This window comes from Garra rufa, chromosome 13 (genome assembly GCF_049309525.1).
Source record: "Garra rufa chromosome 13, GarRuf1.0, whole genome shotgun sequence".
In the NCBI taxonomy this organism is placed as follows: Eukaryota; Metazoa; Chordata; class Actinopteri; order Cypriniformes; family Cyprinidae; genus Garra; species Garra rufa.
The window spans coordinates 1,319,427-1,339,750 of record NC_133373.1 but is presented as its reverse complement, the minus strand read 5'-3'; the positions used below and the strand labels follow the sequence as shown (position 1 = coordinate 1,339,750).

Sequence of the window (20,324 nt, the reverse complement as noted above, 5' to 3'; positions counted from 1 at the left end):
AGTATATATATATATATATATTTATCCATTTATCATTTTTTGAAGTTGAAAGAAATTGTTTGATAAGTGAGATCTTTATTTGAAGCCCTTGAAAATCAAAAAAAGTATGTGAAAGTCCTGGAATTTTATTTTATAGTATCTATACGAACCCTGTGTGAACCACCGTCTATACTTAAGATTGTTTCTGAATTAACCAATGGCAATAACAGAATTCAATAACTATAACAAAGGGAAATTATTGTTTAGGAAAATATATAATAAGCGTTTTCCCATTGTAGAAGCCATATATACATTTTTTAAGCTTATTGAAATTGGTTACACTTTATTCTTTAGACAGAGTAGTAGACTGTTCAGGGTTATGTTTCAGTCAGCAGAATGTTGTTGGACTATCAAAATAAAGTGTAAGCAGATATTAAGCAGACGGTTTACTAATACTCTTAACAACTGCTAGTTGACATGTGGTTGCAAAGTTACTTATAGTAAGCAGAATATCTAAAGTGGACTATTAGAATAAAGTGTTATGCATTTGCATTTGATTTTTGCGAGAAACATCAGGATTGATGCTACACCATTATTTGGGGAAAAAAGAATCTTTCTACAATTCTTTTGCTAGAAACAAATGAATTGCTACTATTTAATTATATTATAGTAGATGCTTTCACAATACCTACATTAATATAATGAACAGCATGAAACAGCATAAACCCTGCAATAATTGTAATAAATGTTCTTGCATAAAGTTCTCAGAGTAATCAGTCACATTTTGACATTTATGGTTCAGGTGAGTGGCTTGTGAATTGCTAATGAAAAAAATAAGAAAGTTGCATACAGTATATCTAGAGCTGTTTGTGGCAGCTGAGCAATGAGATGCTTCAGGTTTATTGCAATATGGTAAAGTCAACACAAAATGAATGCAGTGCACTAAACAGACCCTTTACTGTAGCTCTAATAGGGTGAGTATTCTTCTCACTCTTTTGCTCTTTTCTTTGCTGGCTGAGACATTTGGGCTGCAGTGTGAACGGATGAAACTGGTCTCAGGCAGAGTCAGCGTGTCAGTTCTCATCACAGCACATCTGCATCTGTGTCTCATATTAAGACATTGGGACATTTTTCCTCAAAACATCTTTTGCTCCAGCAGAACACCAGCCATGGAAGACCATCTGTTTCCAATCCAAACAAGCAAGTCATATTTTCCATATGCTCTAAAAAAAACTGCTGGAGACACTTTTCTTTTGACAACTGCAGTCATTTACAAATGTTAGCCCAACGGAAAAAAAGATAGTAAGTTTAACTAAAAAAAAAGGCTAAAATGGACAATAAAACCTGTTAAATGGTTAACTACAAATTAGCACACCATATATAGTGAAAGATTAGAGTAATTAATCTTCTATACTTCAGAATTTGTGTGCAACCTTGTAAAAGTTGCTCAAGGTAAACCAAAGGAAGAAACCAGCAAAAAAAAAAAAAAAAACCAAGAAAGCCCATGAGCTGTATGCCTACAGTACATTCAATATTACCCAAAGACCTGAATGAAGTTAAAGTGATATATAGGGGTGTAATATTCACAACAAGTGCTAGATTTCACAGGGACTTTGCCTCAGGTGGGAGTTACAATTATATTTTGAAAGACAGTAAGATGTAAATATCTTACTGTACAATACTGTAAAATGTCTAAAATGTTTCTAAAAGATGTCACATATTTTCAGGTAATCCTAAAGATGTTTTTCAGGTGTGCTTGATTAGGAGTGAAGCTAAACTCTGCTGGACACTGGCCCTCCAGGACCGGAGATGCCCATTCCTGATCTAATCTGACTTGATGGTTTTAAAATAACCTTGGCAAAAGAGGGCACACAGGTGTTTTTAATAGAGTCCATTTAGAGTCCATCTGGTACCAAAGCACTGTTTACAAGATACTGAGATCATAAAATAAGTGCTTTTAAAGAAGAAGAAATCTTGCAAGAAAATCTTGTGACAAAGATGCACCATTATTTGAATTACTCTTCCAGACTCTTTAGCGCCGTGGTTCCTGACTATGTTTCTGGAGCCCCATTGAGACTCCACATTTTGCATCTCTCCTTTTTCTCACACACCTATTTCAGGTCTTGGAGTCTCTACTAATGAGCTGATGATCCGATTAAGGTGTGTTGATTAAGGAGACAAGGAAAACATGTAGTGTCGGGTTACAGTGCCTTGCGAAATTATTCATATCCCTTAATTTTTTTCACATTTTGTTATGTTGCTGCCTTACTACTTTAAATTACTTTTTTCAATCTACACTCCCTACTCCATAATGGCAAAGCAAAACATAGGTTTTTAACATTTGTGCAAATTTATTAGAAATAAAAAAACTGAAAAGATCCCGTTGCACAAGTATTCATACCCTTTTCTAGGAAACTCGAAATTCTCGAAAGAAGACGATTGTCACATCAGACCCAAAAAGACTTGAGGCTGTAAAGTTGCTTCAACTATGTACTGAGTTAAGGCTATGAATACTTATGCAATCTACTTATTTCAGCGTATAATTTTTAATACATTTGTAACATTTGCAAATCTGGTTTTTGCTTTGTCCTTATTATGTTGTATGGAGTGTAAATTGGTGTGGGGAAAAAATAATTTAAAGCAGTTTAACATAATGCTGCAACAAAACGTGAAAAAAAAAAAGAATACTTTTGCAAGGCACATATGTAATGAGTGCATTATGTGGGTAACGGTTAGGTACTTTGCACTTAATAGTATTGACAGCATGGTATATATATTTTTTTATCATTTATTACATAATAAAATAGAGTGACAGAATATAGTCGCCATCCCATAATGCCTGTAACATTGTCACTGGTTCTGGCAAACCCATCTACCGGATTTCTGTCATAAATTGAATGAAAACTGTCTACACTGTACCACACTGAAAATAATAAATTATACAGCAATAAGACCTGCCGTTCATATTTGATTATGCTTGAGCACACTGAATGTCAACAGCAGCCGTTCAGAACATTAAGATTTAGAATGTGAGGTCTCCATGGTGATGCTGATGCATGTTGCTGTGACGCTGAAGAAGGAAAACAAGTTCATGCAGAGGAAACATGATTTGAACTCACAAACAATCTATTTCTGCAGCTACTATGTGCTGTCGGCTTTCCATGATGATTGTACTGACAAGAAGGATGAATTAGGCCTAGTTAGTTTAAATGGAATCACTATTTTTGATAATATTTTGTGAAATGGGATTGTGCTTTCTCCAGCTCATAAATGGGCCAGACTGTTTCTTACCTAATGGGTTTTAATAGTACAATGCTGAATGTCAGGAAATCTCTAAATTGGAGACGTTATGCAGTCAAATTGAAGGATATATTATCTTTTCTTGTTTTGAGCTGTCCATTACCATCTGAATTGATGCTTAGTGTTCGGTTAACAAAAAGACCCTTGCTATGCCACTGAATATGTAACTACAGACATCGTGTTTCATGTTAATATGTAAGTTCATCTGTTATTGTTTCAGCTTCATGCCTTATTATGTCACACAGACTTTATTATGATTTAATTATGCATGTGTGAAGATTACCAAATCAGTGTGCCAGAAAACTCACACTGAGTACAGATCCAAACTACATTATCCACTTATCATTTGCATACACCATACGGTAGTACAAAACATAGTCACTGTGGTCTACAAAACCTAGAGAAAGCTATATGTTAGCCTTCTGATCTATCTTAATAGCAATTGCTGCACTTGCATTGTTAAAAAAAAGCAAATGCATATTTTCCAGTCTAAAAAAAATTCTATTTTCTTGAAACAACATAATAACCCTTGTCAGACCAACAAAACGACCCTAAATGTTGTCCCAAATAGTCAAACAGAGCTGTCTGAACAAAGAATTTCGTATTGAAGAAATATTAAGGCTTTGTGAGTTACCAGCATGCATTGCAACATGAATAAATTATGCATTTACTGTTATAGGATTATTGTTTTGCCGTTTGATGACTTAATTAAAACTTTGTTGTTGTTGTTTTGTCATTATTGTTCGTTATTTGTTGTACTGTGAAGTAAAGAGCTAATCTTATTAACATTTGTTGTTGATTGCCACCGTTCTTGACGTTTGTGACTAGTTTTGAGGCCTATAGTATGTTCAGCCACTTAAATGCGTTTCCTGGATACCTTAGTCAAAGACAATGTTATCTACTGTACATATTAGACTAAGTTATCCATTAGGGTTTTTATAACAATTCACAGTTTGCCATTTGTAAATAAACACAATGTATAATGTGGTGACTTTTTACACATTTTTTTTCATGTAGGAAACAGTAAAAAAATTAATGACCTATTATAATAATTTATTCAGACAATAATTGTTGTTTCAGTTGCTGTAAAAATAAGACATTAACAAACTCATTAACAAACTCATTTATGCTGGCTAAACAAAATATATGTACTGAGAAGAACTAAAAAAATATTGTTGAGAGAACTCAAAAGTCTTACTGCATCAAGTGGCTTTTTTTTGAGTTTTCTCAACTATTTTTCACAGTATGTGCAGGACCCTCTGGAACCACATTGTTTGAAATCTGTCAGGAAAACTCTATGTACTTTGATAGTGGATAAAAATGACTAGGACTTAACTGCTTGTACTAGAGTCCCTGAGTGCATCTGCACCACCTCAGGTCTGATGTTGTAGCTCAGAAATTGCACAGGAGGTGGAACAGACAAGGTTTTCTCAAGTAACACTGTCACATGCTGATGGCATTCTCTCAGGTTGCAGGAGAAAATAAGGATATCAATGTTGTCTAGAACAAAGAGAAGTTTACAAAAACCCTGTTCATGAACCTCTGGAATACGGAGGGAGCACTAACTAGCCCATATGGCATGACCTGATACTCAAAGTGACCATCTTAAAGGTGGTCTTAAATGTATCCTCCTTCTGTATTTTGACAAGTTTATAAACATGGCAAAGGTTAGTTTTTTAAACACTGTTGCTCTTCTCAGCAGTTCCACAATGGGTGAGATCAGAGAAAGAGGCTATTTATACTTGACCGCAATGCAATGGAGAGTTCAGTAATCAATGCAAGGGCTTCTTGGCCACAAGAACTCCTTCTTTGAGTATCTGCATATATTATTTAGTATGACATTTTATTAGTTTGTTTAGTGTATGTTGTTTGATAAAGAATGAGAGATTGGCAGTGTGAATGTGGCTTGAAAAGAGCACTGGTGCCGTACCTTCCACCTAGGTATTTGCATCCCCAGCATTTAAACTGACCCTAATTTAAAATGAGCAAACAGCATGTACACATGAATAATTCAGACCTTGTCTGTAAAATTGCGAATCTCAAATGTTAAAAATTCTCTACAATCCAATCTTAGCCCTGGTTATGGCTCTGATGAAGCATGAAAGAATGGTACAACATTAATATTGTCAGATTTCTTTGATTGTTAAAAGCAAAGACTGTAAGATTTCAAGAGCAGGAATTTGTCTTCGGAACTTGATGGGAAAAGGGGTGACTCGAATCTGGGTGAAATGGATGATAACCGTTATTCTACAGATTAATAAGGTGAAAAGAAGAGATGTATACATGACAAATACAAAGCTTTCTTTTAACATTGGTCATGTTTAGACTTGTCCTATCAGCAGTAGAGGTCTGTTAATAGATTTATCCCTAGAGAATGTCATTTCAACATTTTTAGCAACATCTCCAGGGCTCAACGCAAGTAACTAGACATAAGAGTGAGTATGATGCAAGTAGTAGTTACTAGGTTCTTATTACACTGAATTTTCCACCTATGCATCGAAAATGAGATTTTCCTTTCTTCAATATGCAACTATTTCCTATCTCCATTGTTATCTATATTCTACCTGATTTTTGCCAATTTTTGTGTAGTCCATGCAGTTTGGAAATGCAAAGTCAGGTGCATTGCAGTTCTGAACACACTTATTTAAAACAGGTGTCAATAAATCAATTAAAGAGGTCTAACTGCAGTATGGAACCCATAAAATAAATGGCACATTATAATCGTAATCATGCAAACATAAAAAAAATACATTGTGTTGACAAAGTCCTTTCGATCATCAAGTTTATTTGCAAATGAATTACAGCGAAGTTTAGTAGTCCATTCACCAGTGCTGCACTTCCTTTCTAAACCATTGCTTATTTACACATTCTATATTTCAATTTTAAATCCCCAAATTAACTATTCATTATATGCTCTCATGACATGAAAACAATTGACATGATAAATGAGTTCTGAATATAGGAAATCATACAGCCGAGTGCAGTGAGTTTACTCATTGTAAAAAGCGAGTAAAAACAGCATCTCAACACAAACTGTTTAGGTTTGTTAACATACACTTCCACAATGACATATGTTCAGCGCTTTTGTTTTAAATAGTCAAACTATTGAACTTAAATAAATAAATGCGAAATTTCATGTATTTTAATGCTGCGCACTCCAGCAACAGAAACAAAAATTAATACTCACATTTGTACATTAATGGAAAATTAGTTTTTTTACAGTGTGTGCATGAAGGCATTCTGAGTATTAAGTTACATTCTATTACAAATTACCAAATATGGCTCTCGCAATTATTTTTTGTGCCTCGAGTGCATTGAACCCTTGGTTCTCCATTTCTACATCTGTTGTATCAAAACAAATAAAGAGCGCTATGCTTCTACTCTAGTCTGCACTCAACTCCACAACCGTAACTGTAATGAAGGACTGTGGCATGATGCATTAATATGAAAAGAAAATCAAAAAGGATCTGTGTGTTCATCTGAAGCCCATTCTGCTAGTCGTCCATCCAGATGTCTTTCCAAACAATTATCTACAGCTATGAATTAAAGAAAAATTTCAATACGAGTTGTAACAGACACAATCTGAGTCAAAAGCATAAATTGTTTGGCTCTTCAGTGCATGTTGCATTCATTTAGCACCTGAATTTAGAAAAGCGCCAGTGCTCTGATAACCCCTCGGTGAAATATACATTCTCTTCGACACTATGGTGACAGGGCACTATATGAAATCATCATGTGACTTAATAAGTGTGTTCTAATATGATTATTAATGACGTTCTTGCGCTGTCTGTCTGACTGAATTCGTGTTCACCCTACTCATTCTGACATAATCTACAATAATGTGTAATATTATGGTGCGTACTGTATGACGAGCCCTTTGACTGCAGCAGTTCTGAACTCTCAGCTGTCGGTCTGTGGTCAGAGTTCGTTGCAGGCAGAGTTCTCTGTGGTTTTGAACATTAAAATGGAGTTGTATATTTTGAGAGCCGGCCCTAGTTTAATGCTGAGGATCTTCACCAGGTCCACCTGAGTCAATAGCAGGAAGGCCTCGCCATCAATTTGCTGAAACCAAACAAGAATAAATTAGCTGATAAACATACACAGCTGTCAGTGCAGAAGATGCATTTCCCGTGCACTTCCATTATTCAATGAAATTACAAGGTGGTTTGCTTTACTACAGGGATAAAACAAAATGTCCTGAACTACTGCTTGCTGAAAATTATGCCACGGAACAAACATCTCAATTCTGTTCATGAACAGAGACATTTGCCATTGTATAAAATTTTATGAATCATATGAAAACTCAAAGGTGCTTCATGTCATTTGATTATTTGTGACACTGGACTACAAAACCAGTCTTAAGTAGCAAAGGTTTATTTGTAGCAATAGGCAAAAATACATTCTATGGGTCAAAATTTTCAATTTTACTTTTATGCCAAACATCATTAGGATATTAAGATCATGTTCCATGAAGATATTTTCTATATTTCCTATCACAATATATCAAAACTTTTGATTAGTAATATGCATTGCTCAGAACTTCATTTGGACAACTTTAAAGGCGATTTTCTCAATATTTAGATTTTTGCACCCACAGATTCTGGATTTTCTTGGCCAAAAATTGTCATGTCCCAAAAAACCATATCCATACATCAATGGCAAGCTTATTTATTCAACTTTTGGATGATGTATAAATCTCAATTTTGAATATTGACCTTTATGACTGTTTTTTTTGGGTCAGGGTCACATATTGGTAGCAATAGCCAATGATACACTGTATGGGTCAAAATTAAAGATTTATCTGTGATGCCAAAAATCATTAGGATATTAAGTAAAGATCATGGTCCATGAAGATATTTTGCAAATTTCCTACCGTAAATGTATCAAAACTTAATTTTTGATTAATTTAATTTGATTGATATTGCATTGCTAAGAACTTCATTTGGACAACTACAGGTGATTTTCTCAATATTTTTTGCATCCTCAGATTTTAGATTTTCAAACAGCTGTATCTCAGCCAAATATCGTCATGTCCTAACAAATCATACATCAATACAAAGCTTATTTTTAAATAATATGCATTGCTAAGAACTCATTTGACCAACTTTAAAGGTGATTTTCTCAATATTTAGATTTTTTTGCACCCTCAGATTCCAGATTTTCAAACAGTTGCATCTCAGCCAAATATTGTCCTATCCTAACAAGCTATCAGATCATGTATAGACTACCAGCACTATCCTGTGTGAAAGTGAAGTGTGTGAGATGATGTGGAAATTTACTCCAGGTGCCGATGACGTTTAAACTACGCAAACAGGAGAACTGTCGTATTAGCCTATAATTAGTAACACAATTGCATCTGTTCTTCCCAATGACAAACCACATCCTCCCATTCCAATCAGCAGAGCTGCTCACCCTGAAAGTGCCTCGCTAAAACTATGATTTCAGATATTCATATTCTGACATGATGTGCAGCTTTGACAACATCCAGCTGCTGTCATGACATGATGTTGGTCACTTTCAACATGTTTCAAATTAACATTTGAGCAGTGGTTTGAACTTAAAGGTTCAGTCGAGACGAGCAAACAGATCAGTAGATAGACCACTGCAATAAATCTGATTAGATCCCAGCGCGGTGACTGAATGGAATGGGTGATTATGTGAGACAAGTGCAATCTCAGTAAATCCAAAGCAGCTGGCATCTAATAAGATTTTTTTAGATATATGTTCATGAAGATCAGAAGTCTAAGAGCACAAGTCTGAGGCCTGGAAATAAACTTTTTTTTTTTTTTTTTTTTTTTTTACAAATAATCGTTACGACAAATACTGAAAAGAAAATGAAAAATTCAGCAAATTTCTGTTTTACAACAGAATGTACATGTCATTTGAGTGCTGCTGTCATTGATGAAAAACATGCACAAAATGCACACTGCAATAAATGGTTTGCTTACTTGTTTCCAGACAAATTATCTAAAAATTCTTATTTTAAATCAGAAAACAAGATTATTTTTCCTACCCCACTGACAGATTATTTAGCTTGTTTCATGCAAAAACACACTTAATTTCGACTTGTTTTTTTTTTTTCTGAAAACAAGAAAATAATTTTTACTCGTCTAGAAAATCCTTCTTGATTTAAGAACTTTCTAGATGGATTTTTAGAGTTTTACAGCATTCAACTTAAACTGCTAATTATATATTTGAAATGGAAAAAGACAAAATTGTGAACAATGACAGTCATGCTGATTTTCACAGTGTGACATTGATTTTAACAGTTCAATAAAAAGAAGGTCAATATAAAGAATATTACCTGTTATTTTGCCTAAAGCAAGAGATATGTGACCCTGGACCACAAAACCAGTCATAAGGGTACATGTTTTGAAATTGAGATTTACAAATCATCTGAAATCTGACTAAATAAGCTTTCCACTGATGATGCATGGTTTGTTAGGAAAGGACAATATTTGGCTGAGATACAACTATTTGAAAATCTGAAATCTGAGGTCTTTAAAGTTGTCCCAATGATGTTCTTAGCAATGCATATTACTAATCAAGGATTAAGTTTTGATATATTTATGGAAAGAAATTGACAAAATATCTTCATGGAACATGGTCTGCACTTAATATCCTAATGATTTTTGGCAAATGTTGACCCATACAAATGTATTTTTGGCTATGGCTACTTATGACTGGATTTGTGTGAAACATCCCAATGCTATTCTAATAAATATCAGCATTTTATATTACAAAACAAACTGTAGAAGAATGTTCACCAGTGCTCTGAGACTTTACACCCCAATTTATGACAGGGCTCATTATTGCATTTCCCATTTGCACATTTAATTAGAAAACACAAGACAAGACATAGAAGAGAACATGAGGAGACAGAGATGGTAAATAAGAGCAGAAGAGCAGACAGACAGCAGCTCAGAAAGCAGGATTATTTAAAGCAGCAGCCCTCTGGCCTCTTTAAAATTCTTGTTAGCGGTAAACAGCCATGATGCTGTGACGTGGGATGACTTGACATGCCTATAAATGGTTTCAATGAGATCTTCTCACATATCCCATCATGCCTATGCTCTCTTCCTTATGCATTATATGCTGTTCCTAAAATGCTTCAGTTACTCCATCTGCCAAACCTCATGATGAAGGACTAGTTAAATATTTCCCAGAGGTTTTAGTCATTTTGATTCCACTTGTGATTAAAGGGAATAATTTACCTCCTCTCTGAAGGTGCGCACTTGCTCTCTGCAGCCTGGAAGTCCTTGGATAAACTCAATCACCTACAGAATAACAATGAGGATTAGATTAGTACGACAGCTGAAGCTACCCGAGCCCAAAACAAATCAACTGTTCTAAAAAAAACCCCTGCATTAATTCAACAAAGCATAATCGTGTTGAATTTGAATAGCATGTGGGAAATGCAGATTCACGCGGGAGCCCTGTGTACCTCATCCACGCTCCACGCTGCCACTTTACTGGCCGTGATGCCTGCCACTGTTGGTAGGAGCTTGCTGTGCTGATCCCAGCAGTGAGGCATGCTGGGAGATGGGCTGGAACACGGCATGAATACAGACTGGTGCAAAGCCTGCTGTAGAGTCAGCTCTGAGAGAAACAGAGAGAGGGAGTCAATATCATAGTAAACTAAGCATCATTATGCCCTACTCAGGGCACCAGGATACTGAGGAGGATACTGGGTACTGCGGACAATGCTTATAGTAACATACTGATATTAATAATTACATAAATTAGGGAAACACCAAATATTTCTGGCTGAAATCCATTTTATGCCCAATAACTATAAAAAAGTGGATAGAAACATAATTTGAAATGAGACAAAAATGAGTTTATGAGGAGGAACGTATGGGATACTGGTAAGATATTAAAACTATGGCTAAAATATAAATAACAGAGATATACAGTAACTAAGAGATTTGAGTAATTGCTTAAATATGGGATACACAGCAAAAATGCATTTACATTTGTTTACAGACAAAATATCTAAAAATTCTTATTTTTTTAAGAAAAAAAATCTTTTTTTAATTAATTAAGTGTGTTTTTGCTTGAAACAAGCAAAATAATCTGCCAATGGGGTAAGAAAAATAATCTTGTTTTCAGTTTGAAATATGATTTTTTTTGCTTACCCCATTAGCAGAATATTTTGCTTGTTCTAAGCAAAAACTCACTTTATTTTGACTTGTTTTTTATGAAAACAAGATTTTTTTTTACTTGTTTAGAAAACCCATCTTCTAATTTTTAGATATTTTCGCTGGAAACAAGACAAAAAAAATCTAAGAAAGAGAAGCATTTTTTACAGTGTAGCTGCATGGGGTATGGGCTGAAACAAATATAGATAAACACAAAGTATAAAGTAACACTGACAACTGTAATGCACATATTATGAACATCCGGAGCCCACAAAACTGAAAAACAACAACACCAACAACAAATAAAAGGCTTCATTTCAAAGACTAGGCAAACATTTGCACTTTGGCTCACGAGGAAAAAACAATAAAGTGAATTCAGAGATTAAAGTTTATTATGCATTTTTATAAAACTGTGCAGTATTAAAGAATGCTATCAGTATTTGAGCTTTGTCTTAAAAAGGGAATTAGTCAACAGTTAAATATAAAAGATACTAATAATCTACATCCATTACACTGCAAAAAATGCTTTTCTAGCTTAGATTTTTTGTCTTGTTTCCAGCCAAAATATCTAAAAATTCTTAAATCAAGAAGTATTTTCTAGATGAGTAAAAATTATTGTCTTCTTTTCAGAAAAAAAAGTCTAAATTAACTACATTTTTGCTTGAAACAAGCAAAATTATCTGCCAATGGGGTAAGAAAAATAATCTTGTTTTCTGGTTGAAATAAGATTTTTTTTCTTACTCCATTGGCAGATTTTTTGGCTTGTTCTAAGCAAAAACTCACCTAATTTTGACTTGTTTTTTCTGAAAACAAGAAAATAATTTTTACTTATCTAGAAAATCCTTCCTGATTCAAGGATTTTTAGATATTTTGTCTGGAAACAAGACAAAAAATCTAAGCTAGAAAAGCATTTTTTGCAGTGTAATATTGACGATACATAATATGGTCACAATATACTACACATAAATGGGTTAACTAAATATTGTGCACAAAGCACAAAAGCTATTTGTGTCTTATGTTACATCTTATGTATGTTGCAGACTAGCTCTATTGTACATCAATTTGAATAAAAGCACAAGATAATTTATTAATGTAATGTATAAATGTAAATGTAGGTATACTCCTACACACTCTTTATATAAGGGTTATGCTCGCCTGGACTAATGGATGTAGTTTGCATTAAATCATGAACAAAGAATGTAATCATACTGATTTGCTAAAACAGTATCTAGCAAAGGTAACACAATACCAATCTCAGTATTCAGTACTAATACCTGTGAAAACAATGGATACCAAGTTTGATACAAAAAAAAACAAGCTACCAAACACTTATTTTAATTTGTTACTTACTTTAAATATTACTCTAATTATTACAATTAAAATGGTACTATTTAAAACCAATACAAAACGATGTAGTGACAAACTATGTAGTGTCGAGCAGTAGGCAACTTTTCAAATTTTTCTAAGCAAGTAAAGAAAAAAAATCCCTTTGGAGTTTTAATCATAAATTAGAAAATCACTTCTTTTGTACACTTCACCTTGCTGAAGTTGCTCTTTTGTTAAGACAGTCCCTATGAATAAAGTGGCCTTCCAGCAGCGCCCTTCAAGAGTCCAAAAAGCCATTTAAATTCACCTGAAAGTGTCACATTCTCAACAGAAATTGGTAAAACTGGTTCACAGTCCATTTTAGAGTGGCACGCACAGCCTTGACGAGCTGTTGTGCTCCGTGCCGGAGGCCAAACACTGAGATAACACCCTTCCCCACTGTCTGCCTTCCATGCCTAATTCACTCTGACAGACCCTTTCTTTGAAGTGCCAACAAAAAGAAACAGAACACTTTAAGAACGTGTTTTTCTCAATACAATGCCAATCAAGAAAAATTAGATGCATAGGTAAGGTCAGTCTGTACATATATCAAATGAGAAGTCAATTGTGAGGTTCTACAAATTAGTCCAGGTGTGGTAACACAGTATTGCAGTAATGTTAACATGTAAGGAGGCTAAGCAAAATATGAACTCTACTAACTTTGGTAAAACAAGCGTAAGGCCTTGAGTAGCTCTGAAATTGGTAGGACTTGATGTAAACAAGTGTGACAAATGACCAATAACACCCTCGGATTGCTATTGGACACAGGGGCCTTCAACAAGGCTGGGCTTCAAGGCTTCAACACTGCCCTTAGTAGATTTTGTTTTATTTTGCAGCCCGCTCTGTCTGTCTCAGCAGAGAGTGGTGTTCGGACCCAAGCACTCCTGTCTAGTTTAGTTCCAGTGTAGTCTTGAGGTTTGGACTAAGGCTGCAAGATAAATCACATGTGATATCCATTGCACATCTTTCAGATAGAGTGGCGTTTACTAAACAGAGCCTAGGTTCCCTGACAAGCTGCACAAGCTTCATGATATCATCTGCGTGGTTGTGTGCAGTTTGTCGGTAAATTACAGCTCTGTGTAGTAAACGCTGCTCTATCTGAAAGCACACACGAGATGGAGATTTACTACTGATTACAGAACCGGCTTTACTGACAATATGTGCATCTGATATCGCATGCAATTTATTATGCAGCTCTAGTTTGGACTAAAGTTTCTGAGGTCCTGTTGCTTCCCAGTCATGTCCTGTCCTGCCATTTACCATGCTTTGCCAGAGGATTTCCCCTTACAGAGTAGTTTTAGTTTTATTTTGCAGCCCACTCTCCCTCTCTCAGCCAAGGATGCAGCCATGATGCACATTCCAGGTCCTGCGCTACTCTGGCTTTGCCCTGGCCATCTCCGGGGTTCCTGATCTGCCAGAGTCATCCTGGTCTTTCCTGCCCGGACCAGCCTTGACACTACACTTCGGCTCTTGGCCCATGGAGTCTTCCTGGTCTGTTACTATGTTTCCACCCTGGCTATCCACAAGGTCTTCCAACCCAAATGATTCCTCCTGGTCCCTCCCACAACACCACCTCAACTATCTGCCAGGCCTCCAGTATGCTTGAGCTGTGAGCACTATGGTTCATGTGATTTGTTGTCCGGGCATAGCATGATGTTGGAACCCCAGCACTCCTGTCTAGTTTAGTTCTCGTTTAGTGTTAGGGCTCAGACTAATGTTCCTAAGGTCTTGCTGGTTCCCAGGTGTCGTGTCCCGTCCTGCGGTATCCTGCCTTGCCAGAATATTTCCCCTTATGGAGTCATTTTTGTTCAATTTTGTAGCCTGCTCTCCCAGTTTCTGCCATGGTCCAGGTCCTGCCCTTCTTTGGCTGCACCCTGGACATCTACGGGGGTTCCCGATTTGCCAGAGTCACCTTGGTCTTTCCTGCCAGCACCACCCTTGACACTTCACTGGGGTTCTTGACCCACTGGAGTCTTCCTGGTCTGTTACTATGCTTCCACCCTGGCTGTCCACGAGGACTTCCAACCCAAATGATTCCCCTGGTCCCGACCACGACACCACCTCAACTATCTGCCAGGGCTCCAGTGTGTGCTGTGTGCACTATGGTCCGAGTGATTTATTTTGTGTGTGGAGTGTGCTGTTCAAACCCCAGCACCCATGTCTAGTTTAGTTCTGGTTTAGTGTCAGGGTTCAGATAATGTTCCAAAGGTGCCCAGAGGTCTCCCAGGTGTTGTGCCCCATTCTGCAGTATCCTGGCTTGCCAGAGTATTTCAATTTATGGAGTAGTTTTTGTTTAATTTTGTAGCCTAATAATCCAAGTCCAGACTAATGCTGGAGTCATCCTGGTCTTTCCTGCTGACACCACACTTGGCACTACACTGGAGCCTCCCTGGTCCGTCCCTCTCACAACATGTGATTTGATTTGTGTGGTGTTCAGATCCCAGCACTTCTGTCTAATTTAGGCACAATCCCATTTCTACCGCTTTCTCCTACTCTTCTGTTTTTTTTTTCGTGTTAAGTGTGAAGTGATAGGGGTGTCCTGATTTTCTTTTGGTTGGAGGGGCAGGGGTAAGAGCTAGAAAGTCCTTCAAACAAACATTTTTTGGACCCCACTTTTATGTTTTATGTTACTTCTTACAAAGAATTAACAATTCTACAAATACATGGCTAAAGTATGCTAACTTCACCATTAACTGCCTGCACTTTCTGGTGTATTCCCTGTCAGGGTAGTTTTTGTTTTGTTATTTAATAAAAGTCATTGAGAAGGGGGAGCAATTAAACTCGGTTCAGATCAAATGTAATGACAGCACCCTTACTGTCCTTTGTGACTTTTCAAGAAAACATGCCTGTACTTTAATGTGAGGAGCATTCTCTAGTCTAAATGACACTGTAGTGAGCCAGAGAAGTTAATGCTGAATATTCAATGCAGAATTAAGAGCCTATTGCTGCTCACTTTCTGACATTAATTAGTGGAGCATATAGCCAGTGCGCACCATCTGATGCCTGTTATATAAACACCCTAATCGTCTCTGATAATGGCTCTATCCGTGTCATTAGCTGTCATAAAACCTCTCCCTCAAGGGAATTTATGAAAATGTGATGGTGAATACATCTAGATCTCTAAGTGGTAATACCATGCTTGTTCTTGCAGACTTTAAATCCTAGATCCAATTCTCCTAAATCACTCTCTATTCCAATGTATTCCAATGAAAAATTCCATAAACTCGCACACAGAACTCAAAAAGACAAATGAGACAGCAACAAGAGTGCAGATGTCAGGCACTGTCTCTGCAACGTGTTTGTTTCATATAATTACATTATTGAGGGAAGAGTAACTGTGCTATGCTTTTTCATTCCCAGCACTGAGTGCATTATGGGATGCCAGTGCAAAAGTCAAAACACATTATTTGTATAGAGCTTTATACAATACAGACTTTCAAAGCATCTTAATATTAACAAACAGGAAGATAACAGTGTTAATGTAAAACTGAGCAATTATGAAACAAATTCGATCTACAGTAGATAATAGTGTCATTTTGCAGCTCACTTTAGTTTAATGTTCATTCAGTTCAGTTCACTAACAATGCCGATGCTGCTGAGTTAGTGTCCAGCTCAATTCAGTTTAAATTTAGGTTCCATCCAAGCAGGATATGCAAGTGAAATTGATAACATTGCTGAATATTATCAAAATGTAAGTTTTTGGGTAAACTATGCTTTTACATTTAATCGTAATTATGTGCTAAAAGAAAATAAGTAGAAAATGATGAGTTTAACATCTTAATGCAATATATATTAAGGCTGCTCAATTACGCCAAAAATCATAATCACGATTATTTTGGTCAATATTGAAATCACGATTATTTAACACGATTATGAGTGGGTCCAGAACTTTATATGACTGATTAATTTAAAAATAGCAATATAATAGAAAAAAAAGATACAAATGAAACAGGTTTATTTTTTTGGAAATTTAACGTAATTAACTGAATGTAACATAAAACAGCATAGTGTTCACTGTAAGAATTAAACATGCATTGTTTCTTATAAAAAACTACAAAAGTCCCTACATCGAGCAGTGAGTGATTTTGACTTTGTCTTTTGTTGTTTGATGAACATTAAGCACAGAGACGGCAGAAGGAATATTACTTAGAGTTCCTTATTGTAGAATGAATAGATTTAAAAATGCATTCATCCCTGTGTCTATAAAGTGGCTAAATAGTAGTAGTATGGAGCTGTATTTTTTTTATTATTGGGGTTATTTATGTATTTATCTATTTATAGTTGTGTTATTTGTATTGTTATTGGTGTGCTTTGTTTGTCTGTCAATTGATTGCAGCATGGGTGATGGGCCCAAGACAAATTTCCCTGCGAGGGACAATAAAGTTTACCTTACCTTACCTTACTTGTGGCCGCTTTAAGAGCTGCACGGATCCAATATACTGTTACACATGGATTTTCATTCTTAACTGTTTACGTTCATTTCAGACATAACTGACGAAGGTTTACACGAATAACCACCAGACGTTGCATTTTGACATGTATTTGACCTTTTAGGTACGCATCTTAAGCTAAGCGTTTACTTTACTTGTCCGTGTTCTGCTCCATCTCTGAACACATACACAGAACAGCACAAATTTTCTTTCATGCTTTTAAAAACAAAACATCAAATAAATCAAGCACGTCCCATTTTATGCAAGTCACGTTACATGATTTTACTGATTGGCATGTGAAATTGGGCTTTTATAGAGGAGCGAAAGCGCACAAAGGGGGCAGAATCGGGAGCAATAATCATTTCTCTTGATTGTTGTATTTTCATAATCGTTTAAAGCCAAAATCAAAATCGAAACTGAATTTTGATTAATTGCACAGCCCTATAATGAGCAATGTACTGCATATTGGGAATGACCATTTACTCAGTAACTCCCAGTCTCGCCTAACTCCAAAGCAGGGCTGTATTACCCATGTGCACACATATCAATATTCTCACATGTTCCTGGCCAGTATAGTCCAAATATTTTTGGCCAGCATTCACAGCATCAACACATCTGTCCTCGATGGCATTTCCCCCCGAAAACACTCAACCAGGCTCGGGTAACTCCACTGCTTAAACCCACTCTTAACCTACACACAATCCCTGAGGCTTGCAGGAGCTGCTTCCAAACCGTCTGTCCTCATTCAGTGGATCCGTCAACCGCTCGCGACACCATTAATCACCACATTCTCCTATCGCCGGACATCACAGCCACTGCACCCTGCCGAGTCCTGCTTCACAAGGAGATCCTTCAGGGTATATTCAAAGTCACATCAACCAGTCGCAAGCCACAAGCCCTGCAGCCCAGTCATGCTGATTTGCATTATTTAACATCAAGAAGATCAGGTCTTTTTGCACAACTCCTCATCTGGGCTCTTGTCATCTCTAGACATTATTACAATATCTTCAAGCGAACCTCTGCAAATGATTCAAAATGCAGCAGTGGTTTTGGTCTTTAATGAACCCAACACACACTGCACCTCTTTTCTCTTTATGAATATAAAAACCTTTATTACTGCCTCCTCAGGAAGAGACGCTTATGTTTTCATTCCTCATTTGCGAGTCACTTAAATAAAAGCACCTGATAAGTGAATAAATGCAAAAACGCTAGATAAAATGTGACTCCACTTGTCTAGTTGCTACTTTATAACCAGCAGGCTGCAATACATTTCTTCTCCACTGAGATCTTCAACGTCCTCATCCTTTTTTCTTACGTTACAATTATCCGTGGCTCAAGCCCCGGCAGATTACCACTCGCGACGCCCACGATGCATCCAAGTACAGAAGCTGAGGTTCTACATCTTTCATTCTCAGGCTGCCTTTGACGCCTGTGACCGGACCGAGTTATGAAGCTTTTAAGCTGAGGAACAAAGAACCTGTGGTTTGAATCCAACCCTCTTCCTCATTAGTGACTGCCACTAAACCTTTAGAGAACCAGCCAGAAGGAGAGACCAATTTTTCTGGAAAGAGACACAATCCCAGCAAGAAACAGGAAAGCAGAAGGAGAGAAAGAGTGAGTCATCACCGAAAGAAATAGAGCAGTTGTGATGAACTGAAATGGTTTTAGCTCATCTGTGAATCACAACATTGAGTTTCACACGATTCAGACACCGATTCTGAGGGCGTTCTTCACACACTCTACTAAATGCAATCTGCAGTTACCATGAACATGTGAAAAATTGTTTTGTTGGTATACATGTTTTAGGTTGATTCAGTATGCGAAATAATATTTCTGACTTGAATAAAACCAGTTAAGTTAGGCCTTATCATTTCTAGTTTACCACTTTTTCAATGCAGTATTAAACGCAGTAACAAACAGGAGCCAGACTGAGTTTGGTTGTATCTTGAATTCAGTTTTTCCTCATTTGCATGTAGTATTTTCAAGTTTCAAATAAACCATCAAGCTTAAAACATATTATTTCTCTTATTTTTATTACAGTACTTGTCATCAGTGTTAATTTCGTCAAGGAAGATGATGACAAAAATATTCCTTAAATATTTTTTCTCAGTGCTCAAATACACAAACAGCAGTCCAAATGTCTATCATGTTGAGTATCTGATGTAAATACAGTTGGTTATGGAAAGGGAATGTGTGTCAGCATTACATGCATGCCTTCCGTCTTAAAGGGACAGCATTCCTAAATAAATACCTATCTGTGTCATTAATGTTAACCAGCAAAAGATGTTAAATAAATGTATACATGTTAAGCAAATAAATTAAGTAACCTACTGTATCTGTAAAATGAGTTTAACTTGTATCTCTACCCAAAAATGAATATTGTCATCATTTATTCCAGTTTTTCCAAATTCAATCCTTGATTGACATTTCTCATAAGCTTAATTTATTTGGTCTATTTTTATTTGAAAACTACAAATAAAATAGCTACCAAAATAAATGTTGGTAACTGCAGTTTGACTAAAAGTAATTACTAAAAGTTGACAGAAATGAATGACTTTGTCGACTAAACTAGCTCAAATGACTAAAATGTGACTCAAGACTATTATGCATTTTCATCTCAAGATAAAGACTAAGACTAAATCAAAAACGCCTGTCAAGATTAACACTGCTTGTCATTACAGTAACGATTACCACTTTTGTGACCCTGGACCACAAAACCAGTCATAAGGGTCAATTTTTGGAAATTGATATTAAATTGAATGTCAAATAATCTTTAAATAAGCTTTCCATTGATGTATGTTTTGTTAGGAATAGGATAGGACAATATTTGGCCGAGATACAACTATCAGGAAAAAAATCAGGTATCTAACAGTGCAAAAAAATCACAATATTGAGAAAATAGATTTTTTAAGTTGTCCAAATGGAGTTCTGAGCAATGCATATTACTAATAAAAAAATTAAGTTTGAATATATTTGCAGTAGGAAATTTACAAAATATCTTCATGGAAAATCTTGACCTGATATCCTAATGATTTTTGGCATAAAAGAAAAATGTATCATTTTGACCCAGACAATGCATTTTTGGCTATTTATACAAATATACCTGTGC

General features: G+C 36.1%; 2 protein-coding genes across 3 annotated transcripts in view; one reads left to right on the top strand and one right to left on the bottom strand.

Moving 5' to 3' along the window:
- The window catches only part of LOC141283608 (A-kinase anchor protein 7), a 286,494-nt gene that overhangs the window by 60,464 nt on the left and 205,706 nt on the right, over nt 1–20,324 (top strand). The window lies entirely within an intron of this gene.
- Nucleotides 6,045–20,324, bottom strand: part of l3mbtl3 (L3MBTL histone methyl-lysine binding protein 3) — a 48,078-nt gene continuing 33,798 nt past the window's right edge. Inside the window, exons 13-15 of the mRNA XM_073816571.1 lie at nt 10,724–10,878; nt 10,494–10,556; nt 6,045–7,341 (exon numbers count right to left, since the gene is read on the bottom strand). Coding sequence (XP_073672672.1) covers nt 7,198–7,341; nt 10,494–10,556; nt 10,724–10,878 — 362 coding nt within the window. The 3' untranslated portion in view covers nt 6,045–7,197. The remainder of the gene's footprint in view (nt 7,342–10,493; nt 10,557–10,723; nt 10,879–20,324) is intronic.